The 17,882-nt window shown below is 52.3% G+C and overlaps 1 protein-coding gene across 3 annotated transcripts in view; it reads right to left on the bottom strand.

The window, feature by feature from the left end:
- Nucleotides 1-4,611: 4,611 nt before the first annotated feature.
- HOMER2 (homer scaffold protein 2) overlaps nucleotides 4,612-17,882 on the bottom strand; it is a 96,668-nt gene continuing 83,397 nt past the window's right edge. For all 3 annotated transcript variants that reach the window (XM_078078827.1, XM_078078826.1, XM_078078828.1), the window contains 4 exons: nucleotides 17,396-17,552; nucleotides 15,319-15,429; nucleotides 14,671-14,751; nucleotides 4,612-13,562 (listed from right to left, as the gene is read on the bottom strand). In XM_078078827.1, the coding sequence (XP_077934953.1) occupies nucleotides 13,374-13,562; nucleotides 14,671-14,751; nucleotides 15,319-15,429; nucleotides 17,396-17,552 (538 nt within the window). In that variant the 3' untranslated portion in view covers nucleotides 4,612-13,373. The remainder of the gene's footprint in view (nucleotides 13,563-14,670; nucleotides 14,752-15,318; nucleotides 15,430-17,395; nucleotides 17,553-17,882) is intronic.

Genomic DNA, 17,882 nt, shown 5'->3' with positions numbered 1-17,882 from the left:
TGGTATTTTAAAAAATGGCAAAGCCAAAGCTTTGCTGGACTTCCCTATGCTTACTTTGCAGTTTGGTATTGTTTTTATTTTAATCATTGTAATTTCACTACCTTGAGACTTACTCAAGCATGGATAATTCTCAGAATCTGCTTTGTAAGGGCTGCCAAAGACAAGAAGCCTTCGGAAATAGGATCCTTTTCCAAAGAGAGTTCTCCCAGTTAAACCTCCTCACCGGACTGTGCTCGGTGCATCAAAACTTCCCTTTCTCTGGAGCCTCCTCCCCCTCATTTCCCCTTTTGCCCCCTTCTTCCAGCCAAGTGTTGAATTCAGCCCAGACTCTGGCCTCAGGGAATTCAGAGCCAAGGAGAGGGACGAGCGTTCCCTCCCATTGCCTGACTTCCAATGTCCCAACCTGCTCTCCCTGCGCCCCGTCACTCTCCACCCGCCTTCCCAGCTCCCCAGCCCCTCAGCGGCCCGCAGGGGACTGGGGACGGAGTCCTCGAGTCCTCAGGGACCTCGCTGCTGTCCCCTGGGCAGCCCTGCCCCTCCCGCAGTTTGTACTCGGCACCAAGTTGCCCCAGCTGAAGCCCAAGTGCCTGGGATGCCCCCTGCCTCCACGTCCTGGCAAATGCACACCCATCCTTCAGTGCCAGCCCCATGTGTCTTCCTGCGCCTCCCCTCGGGCCACGGCGCCTCGTCCCTGACACCACTCACGCTGCCTCCCCACCCGCAGCCCTGGCCGCAAGCGCAGCCCGCCGAGGCCATGCTTTCTACCTGGGACGGGCCCTCTGGCCAAAGCTGGTCCAGGATAGTGGTCCACACGGGCAGCATCCTCGGGGGTGTCCTGCAGGGGAAAAAAGAGGAGCTGAGCCAATCGGACTTACCTGTTCACACGTTCATTCGCTCCCTCTCCAGAATTTGAGCAGGGGAATCAAGCACGTGGTAGCAGGTGCTAGGATCAAGAGGTTTTCCATTCACGACCACCCACATGAAACCGTGTAGGCGAAAGAACTTACACAGCAGAGCTTCGCGAGTCTTAGGTACGTAAACTCACGGGAGGAGCGTACTGGTTTTCTGCTGCGGCCGTAACCAACCACCACAAACCGGAGACTTCCCACAGATCGTCGTCTTCCTGTTCTGTAGGTCCCAAGTCTGCGCGGGCCCCAGGGGCTGACCTCAGGGTGTCAGCGGGGCCGTGTTCCCTTCCGGAGGCTCGAGAGGAGAGCCTGTTTCCCTGCCTCTTCCCGTTTCTAGAGGCCACCTGCGTTCACTGGCGGGGGTCTTCGTTTCTCTCCGAAGCCAGTGGTCACTCATCTCTCGGGCTCTCCTTCCAGCATCGGGTCTCCTTCTGACCCCAGCCAGCAAAGTGCTCTGTGTTGAAGAACTCATGTGATTAGACTGGGCCCCCCGCCTCCCAGATAATCCAGGATCATCTCCCCACCTGGAGTTCTGCACCCTGAGTCAAAGCTGCAAGGTTCCTGCTGCCACATAAGGTCACGGATTCCCAGCTTCCAGGGATTGGGACGTGGGCAACTCTGGGGAGACACCGTCCTGTCCAGCACAAGGAGCTTGCTGGTATGCACACGGCCAGGCCCGGTCTGCAGAGGTGCTAATCGGGGAAGTTTTTCTGGGATGGCCTGGAAACGCCAGGTAGACCCCCCCTTCGAAGACCGCCTGCACACACAGGCAGACCCCCGCCTCGGGGCTGTGGTGAGGGAAGCGTGAGGCAGGCATCGTTAGGGTCACTGCGGGCTCCTTCCCGGGGCAGGGGCCCTGAAGCCTGACGTCTCACAGGTCTGAGGATCTTCAGAGTGGCCTGGGGTCCCCCAGTTGTGGAGAAGCTGGCTGTGCTCCGGCCCCCGCTCTGGGCCCCACAGACCCCCCATCAGCCGCGTTCCATTAGCACCAGAACATACCGTCTCACCTCGCCCCTGGAGGTACACACCTGTGGAAGCTCTGGGACTCTCACCTTTGCGTTCCCAGGCCGGCAGAGCGGAAGGGTTCCAGCCAGGGGAGGACGAACAGGAGAACAGCAAGGCTGGGCAGGTGGGGAGGGGCCCGGGGAGGCCTTGCCAGAGTGGGGGGGCGGCTAGAACCTGAGGTCTCGGCCTTGGGAAGAGGCCTCTGGGCAGCTTCACATAAGAGGAACCAGAGGGTGGAGGAGCTCCGGGACAATGGAGGCCAGGAGCAGGCAGGGGTGGTCTGGCTGCCGAGTGTGGCAGGGGTGAAGAGACTGGACAGCCCGAGAGAGGACCCCAACATCACGAGTCGCTGCACAGGCAGCAAAGATGGGCCAGCGCAGAGGAGAGGGCGGCGGCACTGGTGGATGGGAGCTGAACTGGGGGGGGGGGGGCATTGGGACCCAAGCTGGGGGCATGGGCGGCTGCGGATGGAATCAGCCGTGGAGATCCTGAAACAGCTGGGGGACAGAGTGTCAAGGGAAGGTGGTCCAGGCCAGATCCTTGGAGACTCCAACACTCCAAAGCAGGAGGAGAAGTGGGAGGAGGGAGAGTCAGAAGTAAGACAGGACTGGGAAGGAAAACTTCAGAGTCTTGGGAGGATTATTTCAAGAGCCAGGTCAACTTGGCCAAATGCCCTGGAGAGGTAAAAGGCAGGACCCGATGTGGTGTGAGGAGGCCCCTCGGGGAGGTGGCTCTCGCGGCGGGCAGGGTCCAGGCTAACCCACAAGGTGGCCGAGGGCCTGCCCCAAACAAGCAGGCATTGGTGGCCACAGAACCACTTCCACACAGCAGTGAGCTCCCGCGCCAACGCAGCTGGCCTATCCAGCAGTCCCTTCCAATTCAGTCACCCTCCACCTGAAACCTTTGCTGTCAAACAGGACGGCCGCAGAGAGACCTCCGGAGCACAGGAACATCTGAGCAATTCTCGTACTCCCAAGCACGCGAGCAGGACACAGAGGGAGCCGAGTGGGAGACAGAGCAGGGCAGGGGCAGGAACAGAGAACACCTCAGCAGGCACTAGACCTCTCCTCCCAAAACCTTGAAAGATATGTAAGCCCCCCCAGAACCTCTGAAGACTCACACTGGAGAGAAGGGGGTCCCAGAATTGACCAAGACCAAATTGCATGGGCCCGGTAGAATGGGGACTCAAAACAGAAATGAACTTGAATGAGGGGTAAAGAGAGAAGGTCTTATTTCTTCCACTCCTAAGCTGTGGGTTGAGAGTCACACCTCCTACATGTGTTTGGGAAGAGCTGGTTCTCTGCCTGACGCAAACTTTGTCATGTGAGTATCCAAACAGCTGTGGAAAAATCTTTTCTCATAGAATGAGTCTTTGAGATTAACTTTCCCCACAACAGCCAGGAACACAAGCATACACTCTGCTGCCTTCCGCTCAGAACATTAGACCTGCAGAAGAAACATGCCTCTTGGGTTGAGAATAGCTCTGGTGTTGGCCCCACCAAGGCAAAATGTCACCACCTGAAGGGCAGGTGGTCCCTAAGCATACCCAAGCATGGGGTTGCCCCAAAGCAGGAACTGGAAATGTTGGCATACTCAAAAACTCTCATTCTGTTTCACCAACAGCACATGGACCTCAACCCACGCTGCCATCCTTACTTCGGCTCAGGAAGCAACCCCAGAGAGCATCAACCTACCCTTGGGGAGATCAAGAGCTTCCAAAATACCTTCTTAAGACACGAAGGATTTTTGAAATCCTGAAAGATTTTTGTTGACTTAAAAACAGACACAAACATTTTACTGAACTATGTATTTCTACATAAACAACTGTTACAACAAAATCAGGTAAAATTCACAAAGGTATACAAGTCTTCAAAGGGACGTATTTTTGCCTTAAATATAAAAAGATAATTTGCCAAATAACATCATAATAAAACACAAAAAGCAAAAACCATTAGAAACACAAGAGAAACAGAAATTCAACAGTAGTGGGAGACTCACACACTTTCCTTAGTCTTTAATGGATCAAATAAGTAAAAATTAATGGTCCATAATATTATAATTAATAAGGTCAAATTAATACAGAGAGACTGAATTTTGTTCCCTTCAGAGAATATATCTTTTTTTCCAGTTTCCTGGGAATATTTATTAAAATTGACAAGTTGTTAGGTCCCAAGAAGCTAGCAATAAACTCCAAAATGCAGAAACTGTACAGCCCCTACCCTCTTGGACAGCAAAGCAGTTAAACTCAAAATGTGTAACAAATGTTAAAAACAGCAGCAAATATCAAAATACCTGGAAATTTAAAAAAATAATTTCAAATAACTCCCCAGTGAAAATGAAGTTAAATCTGAAATTACAAATTATTTATAACTTAGATCAACCTACTTAAAAATTTGAGGGATATGGATAAAGAAGTATTCAGAAGAGAAGTCACAGCCTTACAATTGCTAGTAATTGCATCCATCATTAAATAAGTAAAAGTTAAAATGGCATTCACCTCGAGAAGGTGAAAAAAAATTAAGGAAGTAACAAAAACTAACAAAAAAATCATAAAACGGTGAAAGAGTAAATTAGGATTTAAGTTCTTTGAAAAGACTGATAAAATAGGCTAATTTTGGGAAAACTAATCAGAATAAAGGGAAAGCACAGGCACGCAACGTTATGAATGAGAAAGGAGAAAACTCCACGCTGGCAAATCTGAAAATCTTAACAGAATCTTTATTAATAAACTTAAATGGCTCCAAACTCACAGAATAGGAAGAAAGCTTGAAGAGACTAATGAGCCTAGAAAACATTTTAAAAAGGTGTCAAAGAATTATTTCCTAAAAAGGCACCAGACTTGGACAGTTTTACACAGATTACAGAAACTTGAAGGAGCAAAAAATTCTAAATATTATTTAAACTGTTTCCAGGGCATAGAAAAAAAGAGAGCAAGAGCTCCCCAAGTTCTTGTTTTGTCTTTTTTTTTTTTTAAAAGACATTAACATAAACCCAACACCAGTACCTGGCAAAGCAGGACAAAAAATTACACAACGATCCATCTTAACATATGAAAAATTCTAAGATATGAGCAAGCCAAATTCAGAATATTTTTCTTATTTTAAAGCTCTTATTTTATTATACAAGTAATACATGAGACTTGTAGAAAAATCAGAAAATACAGATAAAAACACAAAATAAAAATCTACCATAAACTAACCCACCATAAATAACCACTGTTAACATTGAGTGGAGATCTATATTAGAAGAATACTATACTGTGACTCAACCAGGTTTTTCTAGAAATGCAGAGAGGGCTTAGACATTAGCAAGTCTATGAAAATGATTCATCTTAGGTCATGATAAAAACCATTTGATCATCTTGACAGATGTGAAAAAAAGGAATTTAATAAAATTCTAACATCCATTACTAATAAAGCTTTCAGCAAACTAGAAAGACATCATTTTAATATATAAATTCAAATATTAAGAATATCTTACACTAAGAGTAAAATTCATACTTTTAGAGAAACACTAGAAGTATTCTTGCTAAGTAAAAAATACATATATAAAGAATGTACAAGACTGGCACAATTATATATGTGTTACTTAACCTTCTTCCAAAAGTGGCCAATGTGATAAGGAAGTAAAATAAGATCATTAAAAATATGGAGGTAAAAAAAATATGGAGGTAAAATTATCATTACCACCCAGAACCACTGTCTACCTGAGAGAGGCAAAAGAATTAATAACAACTAAACCATTAGAAGAAAAGAAAACTCAGTAATTGGCTAGTTACAAAATGAACCACCAATTGCCATGTTAAATAAATCAGTATATGCACACACTGCTCTCTATGCAGAGTTAAGAATGAGGTAGATTGACGTGTACTGACCCAGGAAGACGCCCAAGATCTATTACCAAATAAAAAATGCAAGTACTGGAAGAGTTGTAGCATATGGTCAAAAGGATAAAAGAGAAAAACATTTTTAGAAAAAAAATGTGAGGAATATGCACCAACTGTTGACTATCTTAGGGCAGAGGGATTTTCATTATGGGGCACTTTCAGCCTCTATGTTTTCCCCTAATGTGTACATTTATTCAACTCTTATATAATACTTTAAATAAAAATCAGTGAGTCTAATTTTCATTTAGAAAAAAAGTAGTGCTTTATATGAACAATAAGCAGTTGGAAAATACAACGAACAAGAGAGCTCATTTACAATAGGAAGCACAGCTACAAAAATTACCCATACTAGAAAAAATATACTGGGGAACCTAATATTTTTTTTTTTTAATTTTTTTTTTTAAAGATTTTTTATTTATTTATTTATTTTGACAGAGAGAGAGAGAGAGAGAGAACAAGTAGGCAGAGAGGCAGGCAGAGGGAGAGGGAGAAGCAGGCTCCCCGCTGAGCAAGGAGCCTGATGTGGGGCTCGATCCCAGGACCCTGGGATCATGACCTGAGCCGAAGGCAGCCGCTTAACCGACTGAGCCACCCAGGCGCCCCTGGGGAACCTAATATTCTATAAATTTACTGAAATCAAAGTTGAAATATTATAAAGATGTTACTTCTCTCTGAAGAATTATAAGAGTAAGCTATACATTTTTACATGATCCAATTTCCCAATTCTTCTAAACATTACAAAATGATCCCAAATTTCTTTTAGAAATCGTAATATACAAAAAGTACTAAAATTTTTTTGAAAACGTTTAATTAATGGAGACATTTAGGCTAAATACGTGAAGGCTAACAGTGTGGAACAGTGTGGCAGAACGTGCCGCACAGAGAGCTGAGAAGCACACTTAATGATACAGAAGGCTTGGGTATACAGTAAAAATGGAGTTTCATATCTGTAGAGAAAGGATAGATTTCCCAATTTAGAAAAAAATTCCAGATGGATCGTAGATTTAACATTTTTTTCATTTTATTTTTATTATTTATTTATTGGCCTGTTTATTTTTTAAATTCCAGTATAATTAATACAGTGTGATATTAGTTTCAGGTGTACAATATCGTGATCAAACAATCCTACATCTCACCCAGTGCTCATCATGATACGTGTGCTCTTAATCCCCTTCAACTCTTTCACCCATCCCCCACCCACCATAGATTTAACTGCTGAAAAACAATGAAAGTGTAAGAATAAAATCCTGGTGACTATTTATACAATATTGGAATTAGAATCCTAAAGATCTTCATAAGCCAGCAAAGGTAGCCGGCATGAAGGAAAAGACAGGTTTGGATAAAAAGAAAAAAAGATGTTTAAATGTCTAAATCTTTTAAAAAGTGATACAAAATTTTTTTTTTTAAGGTTTTTATGGGGAAAGGAAGAACTTCTTAGAAATCACTGAGACAGCTACACATCTTATGAGAAAAGTGGCCAGAGGAGATGAATAGGTAAATTACAAAAGAATATTGTCCAATCAATATTTTTGTTAGTGAGGGTCACACTTGAATCAAACAATGCATACCAAAACTAGCCCCCCAGCCCCCACGGTACCACCAGTATTAAAGGCGGAGTAGGACATTCTCACACATTGCTGGTGGGAGTATAATTTGGCATCATCTTTCTGGAAGGCAATTTGAGGCAATATATATTAAAAAGGCCTAAAAACATGTGTACCCTTTTCTGTTAGTCAGAATAGGACATGTTACGCTGCAGTGACAAATTAACCCTGAAATCCCAGTGACGTGACATCTGAGGCTTACCGTTTACCCCACACTCCATGTCCATGCAGATGGGGGGGTGGGTGTCGTGAGGGGAGAAGGGGGTTCTTCTGCAGTCCCTCAAGGACCCCAGCTGACAGAGGCCCCAGGGCCGGGACATCACCCCATGCTGAGGCAAGGGTGCAAAGCCTGGAGAACGGGGTCATGGGCATCTCACAGTCTCGGCCTGGGAGTTTCTCAGGTCTCTTCTGCTCTGGTTTCATTGGCCCGAATGTCAAAGGACCCTGCATAACTTCAGATGAGGGGGCTGGAGCGGAGTCTCCCATGTGCCCAGGAAGGACAGAAGGAGACATCCATGGAGTAGCATGTGCATTACCCACCACACTTCTGACCTAGCAAGTCCAATTTTAGAAATGATCTTCAGTAAATCTTCTGAAAATTTTAAAAAGATGTTAGAACAAAGGATTTCATCATATCCTTGACCGTGACCGTAAAAAATCGGGAACCACCCAAGTATCCACAGGACAACCTATACAGATGTTAAAAATGATAGAGTTCACATCTTGAGTGATATATAATCACGATATAATGTCACAAGGGAAAAAAGTTATAAAACAGTTATGTGTAACATAATTGTTTTTCATGAAAAAGTAATGAAATGAATACAGATACATAGGAAAAAGTCTGAAAAAATATATACTAAAATGTTAACAGTGGTTATAATCAGATGGTCTAATAGCAGGTGATTTTTTTCTTTTCACTCATCTGGAGTTTTTTTTGAAAAATGTATATATTATTTAGGAACCAAAAATGCATTTAAAAAGGAAAAAAAAAAAACCACACCCTAGTACTCCTGGGAGAGTCCACTTGACCACCTTGTACTAATCATTAAATTCTTACATTTGATATAAGAAATGCTTAATGGGTTATTATATCACAAGACATTGCTACAACAATTTATTTGAAGTCAGGACTTTATATTCAAAGCGGTACAACAGGGTAAAAACAGTAACACATTCCCCAAAGCTGCATATCATCAGACCTGTCAATCATCTGCCAAAATGTCCCACAGTCTGGCCTCCTGCTAAGTGCACCAGGGGTCTGTGTGGCCTGGGGGACCACTTTTCACAAGGCTCTGCATCATCAAAAAGAGTAGGGCACTGTACAATTCCACTCGAAACAAAAGACCCACAAACTCATCTCCTCAGAAACAGATTCCAGAACATACAGCATCACCACCAGGATTATTAAAGACTGCTCTTAGGTATATATATTTTTTATTTAAAACCGTTCCTTATAGTTTCTCCCACTTTTTCCAAAACACACACACACACACACACACACACACGTGTGCACACGCACACTCCTAAGTTCACTAGAACATTCCTTCCAGTTGCCAAATTATTACCAAAGTCTCCTTCTTGCCTGACTGGTGTTTCAAGAGGAAAAGCCCATATCCTTGAGACAGGTGTATGGAAAAGACATGTAAAGAACATACATTTCCGTACAGGATTCCCTCTCCATGTTGCCACCCCCACCACCCCCCCGAACATATGTTTTTTTGGAGAAACCATGTACTCAGAATTAGGCTCCTTTTAAACCATGCATATCATTTAAAAATATATACGGACATTGATTTGCAAGCTTCTAGTTTAAATTGTCCGCGCTTCAAAAATCCAGTGGCATTTCAAGGAAATAAAAGAGTTGTAACTTGCAGAAGGGCCGATGGTACAAACAACACACTTCCGGTGATGAGCAAAGAGCATGGCTGTCTCCGTCGTAAAGGGCAGCCTCTTTTGAACACCTATGCTCAAGCCTCCTCACGGCTGCCTTCCTTCTAAGGGTGCCCCTGGCGACGTGGGAGGTGCCCCAGTACGGTCCCCGGCATGCCCGGTAGCTGGTTCTCATCCAGCATTGCCCCTGCCTTCTAGAGAGAAGCAGTCCTTTAGAATGGGCTGGTGGCAGTGTTTGCAGGGAGCACCCGAACTATACTCTGTTCTACCCCTGCCTCGATGCTTCATGCCAAATACAGGACACACCCGTCGGGCACCACCGTCCTCAAGGCGGAGCTCGTGGGCTGCCCGAGTCTGGAGAAGTCCACGGGGAGCCTGCAGGCTGGAGACCACTGCCCACCTGGACAGTCCTCCTGGGGGTCAAGTCAGGTCCCACTCAACCTGCTCTGACCACGGGGCTGGCCTGCTCCTTCCCCAGGGCTGGCTCCGGTCTGGGCAGGCGGTGGGCAGCGGTCAGACGACCTCCCAGCCGGAACTCGGCTTACCACTCTGGGCCATCTCAGTTTGTCTTTGGACAAACCACTCAACCACCACTAAAGCAAGCCATCACCGAAGAACTTGCAACGGCTGTGTTTCGTAGATCTGGCCTCTCAGAGCATGGACAGCATTTTAACCAACACACTCTCAGAAAGGTTCTTGCAAAGCTGGAGACATTCAAAAATGCAGCCTACTGTCTGTAACGACCATCATGTAATTCTAGTTCGCTCATTTATAAATCACCACCTGCTGTGGACACATACTAAAATAATATAACTGCAGTGTGCTCTCATCAGGATCCCAGAGAACTTTTATCTTGGCACGCAAAGGTCACAAAGGGAGAGCAGTGGCATGGCTCCCAGAATGACCCCGGACCGAAGTCTGGAAGAGCCGGACGGGGAGCCCATGAGGCTGCTGGGTGACGGCCATGTCACTGTCTCCGCTTCCTGTCTGCAAAGTGGGGAATGACTGCCCAACACTCTCGCCCACCTGAGTCTAACGTGACAGGGACTCACAGGCCACCCAAGCTCCAGGTCTCCGTGGATGCTGGCTCGCTCTCCCTTCAAGGCGTGACCACACTGTCCCAACCTGTCACTTGGGGGTTACATTCCCTGGGCACTAGGGAGACTTCTCTCCTCGTCCCTCTCAATTTTGTGATGTACCCAGTTGAGTCTTTACTTAGAAGGAACGGTATTTATGATGTTTCAAGATTTATTTACTTGAGAGAGAGCGTGAGCACACGTGAGCAGGGGGAGGGGCAGAGGCAGAGGGAGAAGCAGGCTCCCTCCTAAGAGGGGAGCCTGACGCGGGGCTCGATCCCAGGACCCTGAGATCATGACCTGAGCCGAAATCAGGAGTCGGCCGCCTAACTGACTGAGCCACCTGGGCACCCCCAGAAGGAAAATTATTTTTAAGGCCCATTATGATGAAGGGGTTCCACGGTTCACCTCACCTCCTTTGGGCCCCAGTTTCACAGATGCAGGAAAAAAGCTAATCCCTGTTCAGGCGGCCGGCCCCGGACATGTCAACATCAGGAGCCATGACCTGGCAAGGAAGCGGTCCTGGCTCTAGCGGGTCTGGCAGCACGGCCTGGCCGACGGGTGCACGGGTGCGAGGTGGATGTGCCGCCCACGCTCGGCGTCAGTGAGGACAACCGAAGGACGTCGGTGCAGCTAGCTGTCCCCATAAGCGAGGGCATGAAACTGGCTCAGGCGGAAAGTGCGATGAATGCAGTGGGTCATTTTCATTCCGTGGAGCCCACCCTCACGGTGCCAGGGGCTGTCAGATGGGGCAGTCTCCCCAGAGACCCTCCAGGTTGCCCCTGGGCCTTTTTTTTTTTTTTTTAAAATAAAGTCAATGAAGAAGCACTAAGATCTTCAGAGAAAAGCAGAAGGAAGCGAAAGGCCAGTGCTTTCCTACAGCTGTGGCGCTTTCCCCGCTGAACCCATCCTCCCGTAGAGGCGCCCCTGGGCTCTTGGCTCCTGGGCTGCAACACCCGAGGCCACACCACGGATCCTACCCCCCGGCAAGGTGCTGGCCAAACCCCCAGGGACGGGAGAGCAGGGATCCCGGGTCCTGGCCACAGAGGGACATGGCAGCCCACCCGTCACGGCACCACCTCTGCAATGTTCCCCACTGCCCCAGCTGCGGAACGCACAAACGGCTCTGGCGACACTATCTTCCTATGCATCTGCCACCTGAGCATGCTGCAGCCGGTCAAGACGGCTCCTTCCAGATCCGTAAGTCACCCAACACACAGGGGCGGCAGGCATCAGAAGACCCAAGCGGAGGTTTTGGAACCCCAGCGGGCACTGCTCCCAGGCAGCCCCAGGCCCCGCCTGCGGACAGGTGGTCTCACCTGGCCTGAGAAGAACCCCCTTGAGCCACTGCTGGGCCACGGGGCCGAATCGTGGCCAGCCCAGCTCTCTGGTCTCCCGATTGCCCTGAGAGCTATCTGGGGGGGGTTCTGGGGAAAGGGCGGGCCAACAGCACCCTATCTCAAGTCACCAAGAGGGCTGACCATGCTTTCCACTTTGTCTGCCACGAGCTCAGTATGCTCAAGCAGAGCTGCCCCCCTCAGCCTGCAGGACCCCCCCCCCGAGGTGCCTTGGTGCTCCAGACGACTGGCCTTCCCTCCCTCATCCCAGTAAGAGCTCTCTGCTCAGAGACATGGTCCCAAAAGCAGGATTCATCCCAGGGCCCGGGTCACATCTGTGTGTGTCCCACCTGCCTCCTCAGGCTGTTTTATTGTTCATCCAAATTCCCCAGGGAGAAATTCTAGACACTCCTTCTAGAAGGAGATGTTCTCTTGGTGGTTCCCAAAGCAGGCAAGGTGGGTAAGGGGGCACCAAAGCCTCCCCACCACCCCGAAAGGCATTTAGAAATGCCCGTGGCCAGGGATTCAAACCATCCTGCCACATGCAGGGCGCCCAGACCTTCCCTGGCCCCGCTGAGAAACTCCGTGAGAGCGGAGAGCTTTATGGCTCTGGTCCTTTCCTTAGCAGGCACGGAGAGAGGGCGGAGGTGCTAAGGCCACGGCTCAGCCAGTTTGAGTGGACTCTCCTCGTGGGCCTGTGTGATTTCTTTCTTAGTTGTCCAGTCCCAACATAGGGTCCTCTCCTAGATCCCCACCCTAGAGAAGAAGGGGGGTCCCAGTTCAAAGGCACTCAGGGGCCGAGCGCCGTGGATGGGCCATGAGCGGCCTCAGACCAGCTCCTGCTGCCTCCAGCACCAGCCCTGCCCCGGGGCCCCCGGAGCCCACCCAGAGCTTGACCACACACAGTCAGTCGAATTCCTGTCCAGCACAGCAAGATGACGGGCCGTCCAACAGGGTCCGATGGACTCTGCTGGGGGGTTGATTAAAACACTAAGTGATGTTTGTAAGTTGAATTGAACAAAGATTTATTAAGCACCTACTTCGTGCCAGGCACTGTGCCAGGCGCCCTCGCTGCGCCCTGCCCCCACAGCACGCAATCTGCTCAGAAATGAAAGCCCAGGAAAGGGACGTTGTGGCAACCCTACACACTGGAGGTGGGGGGAAGCGGGCGGAGCGGATGCAGGCCACCCCCGTGCACCCACCAGAGACCTGTTCTCTTTCTCTGGACGGGTCTCACTCAGACCGCTTGAAAGCATCTTGGTCCTGACAGCGAGGGAAGCTGTCCCCCCCGCCCCGGGACCCCCGCACGGGTGCCCGGTGGGCGCTCAAATACTCCGACCGCGCTTCCGAAAAAGGAGGTGTAAAGGGTGTTCGTATTTGGATTAGAAAACGCTTTGTTCGGTTGGTGTGGTTGTAACAGCCCTTGAGAAAGATACAAACATCCCTGCCCTGACGGCGTAAACGCGTAAGGGGGACCTGGCGCGGGGTTCCTGAGTCAGCGGCGCCCCGGGGTCCGCAGCCTGGCCAGGCAGGGGAGGCGAGGGTGGACGGCGCCCCCGGGGCACAAACGCGCGACCCCGCACCCGCGCCGAGGGGAGCGACGCCGACGGGAGGCCGCCCCCACTCCGTCCCCCCTGTGGCCCACCCCTCGCCCCCCGCGGCCCCTAGTTGTCAGCCGCCAGCTTGGAGAGGCCGCGGCGGAAGTCGTGCAGGTCGTCTATCTTGCCGTCCAGCACCTCTAGGAAGCTCTTGACCTCCACCTTCAGGTGGCGCTGACGGTACTTACTCTCCTCAATGTCCGTCTTGAGGGAACGCACCTTGTCCTCCAGGTTCTGATTGTCTCTCTCTGCCGCCTGAAGCAAGACAAGCGGGAGGAGGGCCTGGAGCAGAGCCGAGGGGGCCCGTCCGCCGAGACCCGCAACAGCCCGGCTGTCCCCTCTCCCCGGCCTGCGAAGCCCCCAGCACGCAAGTCCGCGACCGGGGACATCAGCGCAGAATGTGGGGCGCGCCGGTGCGCCCCGCTCCCCTGCCTGTTCCCTGGCCGAGGTGCTAACAGGCAGAGTGCATGACCCACCTCGGGCCTGATTAAAGGACGGCCCTACACGGAACGCAGAGCTCGGGTCCCGCGTGGGGGAGCCGGAGGCAAGGGGGCCCTTTCCCAAAGCGCCCGGCAGAGAAAGTCTGCAGGCCCAGCACAAGGGATCTTCGGCCCTGGTCCCAGGAGGGTCTGCAGAGGGCACATGTGAGTTCCATTCCGGGAGAGAGAAATGGGACAAACGGGGCAGTGACTTATTTCCCCGGTTCCACGGAGAGGCCGAGGCCTCCCTGGCTTCAGTGAGGCAGGACAGGCTCCGGGATCAGGTGGTGTGGCCAGCGAGCCGGTCGAGCTCCTCCTAAGCGCAGGGTGGCTGTGAGTCCGTAAACGAGGGGCAGGCCTGTTCTCCCCACATCCAGGGAGCACCTGACTTTCTGGGTACACGGGAACCAGTGACTAATACTGGGCTCGCACACCTGAATAGAGCACTCCTGAAGTAGGGGGAGGTGAAAGAGGCTGTGATCAGGAATCTGAGGCCAGTGAGGGGGCGCTGCCCAAGGTCGTGTTCAAGGTCACTGGCTGGGGAGTGGCAAGGTGGCCTCACTCTGGGTCTTACGCTCTCCGCCCTCCCTTGGGCCAGCTCCTCACCGCCCTAAGGCTCTGTGGAGACCTCTGTGGGCGGGACACAGCCCCTGCACTGCGGCCACGCACAGGACACCTTGCAGACGTGGAGAGAGCAGAAACACTGCTGAGTCCAGCCGGGGGCAGAGACGGCAACTGGCAGGCGGGTAGTGGCGGCTTCTCATGACGAGAACGTCACTCTGCTTTACCAGGGGAGCTGGGAGAGGGGGCGCCCCAGAGAAACGCGTCGCACCCCGAATTCCTTCTGGTCGGAGCCAAGACGGATGCGCCCCCACCACCCTTACCTCTAACTTCTCAGAGACGTATTCACACTCTGACACGAGCTGAGGTATGATTTCACTTTGTTTGCGGAGGTCTTTCAACTCCTAAGGGGACAGAAGTTTGAAAAAGGATGGGAAAGTCAGATAAAACACCTCCTTGAAAGCCCACGATCCGTGTGCACATTAGCGGAAGCAGCTCCTGACGTCCTCGATAATAACAAAGGCGGTGGAGTTAACACTCAGCACACGGGCAATCCTGTTACGTGCATTATCGTAGCCGACGTCTGAACACCGCCACAAAGAGACGGCTTCTTAGCATCCCCATCTTCTAGATAGGGAAACGGAGGCTGGGAGGTTTGGCGCCTTGCCCACGGTCTCCAGCATCTGTGCACTTAGTGGTCCTGCCCCCCCCAAAAAACAAATGCCCGCACGGCGGGGGCTCTCGCTGCGTTAGCCAGACAGCAGAACTCTACTTGTGACGGCAGCTCACCTATAAACGTTCCCAACTGTTTCGTCAACGTGCGGCTCCCCCTCGGGCCCGAGCCTCGGTGAAGCTCTCGGCTGGCCCCCGTGCTGACGTCCAGGCAGCTGCCCCCCAGGGCCGGTCACGTCCCCCCACCCCGACACCTGCCGTGTCCTGGGTGCACAGCGCCCACGGGCGCCTCTACTCACCGTCTCCTTCTCCCGCAGTTCCGACTCCAGCTCCTCGATTCTCCTCTTGAGCTGCGTGTTCCTCTCCTTCTCTCTGGTTATCTCGCCGCACTGCTCCTCCAGCTCGTCAATCTGTAACAAACACTGCAGGCTGGAGCAGGGAGGCTCGTTTACTTGGGTCATGGAGCAAAAGATCACCGCGGCCGTTGAGGCTGTCTTTTACAATGAACCGTGTAGGAACCCACTTACACGCTGTTCCTGTGCTTGCCCACAGACCCCGTGTGGCTCCCCACAGGGCTGTCCGCCCTGCCCTGCGTGCCCGAGACGCCCTGCCTAATGCCGGCAGGGCCACAGCAGTCACGAAACCCGGCCACAGGACCCGCCGGGCCTCCGGTTTGCTCTCACCGCCCCGGGACAGGAACGGCAGGTTTGCTTTAAAGGATTCGTCCTGAGTAGGGGCCAGATGTCCCACGAATCTATCTGCTTCTCCCCATAATGATTTTTTACACCATTTGATCGTGTCCTGAATTACTCTATTTCATCTCAAAGGTTTAAGACAGCAGGGAAGAGAATCAATTAACGCTGTGGGACAGCGGCCCCCAAATGAGACGCAATGACATTTCAAACATTTTAAACCAGGGTGACCTTTCCTTACTGACGCACACCGGAAGGGCCTGGCCTGTGAGCGAGCCTCCTCTGGGAGAACTGAGAGGGGCAGACTGGACCGGCAAGTCTCCAGAGCGCATTCTTCTCCCCTTCCCTGGCCTGACCCCTCAGACGGGGTTCAAAGGCCTCACAGCCTTGGCCTGGCCGTCCGACGCCGAGTGCTTCCCAGCGGCCAGAGCGTGTGTGCGGAGAGCATGATGGAAGGGAGCCAACGGTAACACAAAGCACCACACTGATGGGGTCCCACAAGCAGGCGGCAGCCCTCGAGGGGAAGGGCGCCGGGCGGTCAGGATGACGACACTTTCAGAGGCGGCTGCACGCCAGCCCCCGGTGTCTGAACCCCCAGCCCCAGGAGCCACCGGGGACTCCACCAACTTCCACCTTGTGCCCTAGAAATCAAGTTCCCAGTGCTTCCCGTCGAGGGAGCAAACTCTAAGGGGTGAACTTCCTCTCCTCCCCCCGTTACACTCGCGCGAAGGGCGAGAGCCAGCTCTCTGCTCGGGAAGAGAAGGATGGGCAATCGGGGCCGCGGGCAGACAGACCGGCCAGGCCCGGGAGGGAACGCACGCAGTCCAGCACCTGGCCTGGCGCCCTCACGGGCAGCACTGAGGCACTGACGTGAAGAAACGACACTGGGCAGTTTTATGTGCCAACTGTAGCCACGTGAGATGGGCAAGCAGGGGAGCGGCCTCTGGTGGCTCCATTCAGGCCGGTGGGCAGGTTACAAACGGGGGGCAGGGGGGTGAAGGCCCGTCTCAGGGTGATGTGTCCCCCTGAAATCCCACACTTACACGGCAGCCGCTGTCCACGGCCTGCCTGATAAATGGGCTGAGCATCGAAACACGGCCACACGGAGCCCCCTGGGGTCTCAACTGGGGATTTTCTGGCCGCCCCACAACCACCTCATCGACTCAGCCCCACCACGAAGAGCGCGAGCGACTAATTACAGGGAAGGCTGCAGACGATCGGAGGCCTGCTCGGATCACTCAGCTCACACTTCAGGCGCCATACGCCTTGGCCCACTTCCCAGTCCATGTCCTCAGACACAGTGATATGCACGGAAGTAGGGCTGCTGAGTGAACGCTCCTCGCAGTCTCCCGGATCTATTTTCTTCCTTCACCCTCTGGATCCCTTTTCTCTACCGAAGATCAGCGCACCGCAGAACATGCCCAGGGAGGGCCGCCCCCAGCTAGCATCAGAGGGACAAGGCTGGAGGCTCCCGTGGGTTCGTCTTCTCCTTTGCAAAGCAGCGGTGAAACCCGGCTCACTCACTCGTGCTCCTCCTCGGGAAAGTGGGGGGGGGGGGGTTCCAAGGGGAGCGACAGCGAGTCTTCCTGCCGCCACGGCGGGGGCGGGGGGGGCGGCGAGTGAGGGCGGCGGGGAGAGAGGAGCGGAACGGGGACCCCCGTCCCCGGGGCGCCCCGGCACCCACCTTGCTCCGGAGCCGGTCGTTCTCGTCGCGGCAGATGGAGAACTGCCGCTTCCACTGCTCCGCGCTGGCGGCCGACTCCTGCAGCGCCGCGCTCAGCCGGGCGTTGCTCTCCCGCAGGGTTTGCAGCTCCAGCTCCCATTTCTTCACGTTGGCGGCACTGCGGGCGGGCCCAGGCGGTGACCCGGACGCCGGGCGCCAGCCACCCCGCTCCACCCGCCCTGCCACCCCTCCTGCCTCTGGGGGCCACACCCCGGCCCCCCGGCGGGCCGGCCAGGAGGACCAGGTGCCAGGAAGGGCTGGCGCCTCTCTAGTGCCAACAGGTCACCTTGCCGGGCTAGCGCTTTAGGAGAGAACAAAACTCTTGGAGGAGGAGGAGCCGAAGCTAAGAAGGAAGCCACGGGGTGCGGGGAGGACCCCCTCACTCCACTCCCTACTGAGCCCCTGCCCCAGAACCCTCTGTCCCGTCCCTTCCTCAAGGGAGCCCCAA

The sequence above is a fragment of the Halichoerus grypus genome, chromosome 8, assembly GCF_964656455.1.
Source record: "Halichoerus grypus chromosome 8, mHalGry1.hap1.1, whole genome shotgun sequence".
NCBI lineage: Eukaryota > Metazoa > Chordata > Mammalia > Carnivora > Phocidae > Halichoerus > Halichoerus grypus.
This window is presented reverse-complemented; position numbering and strand designations above follow the sequence as displayed.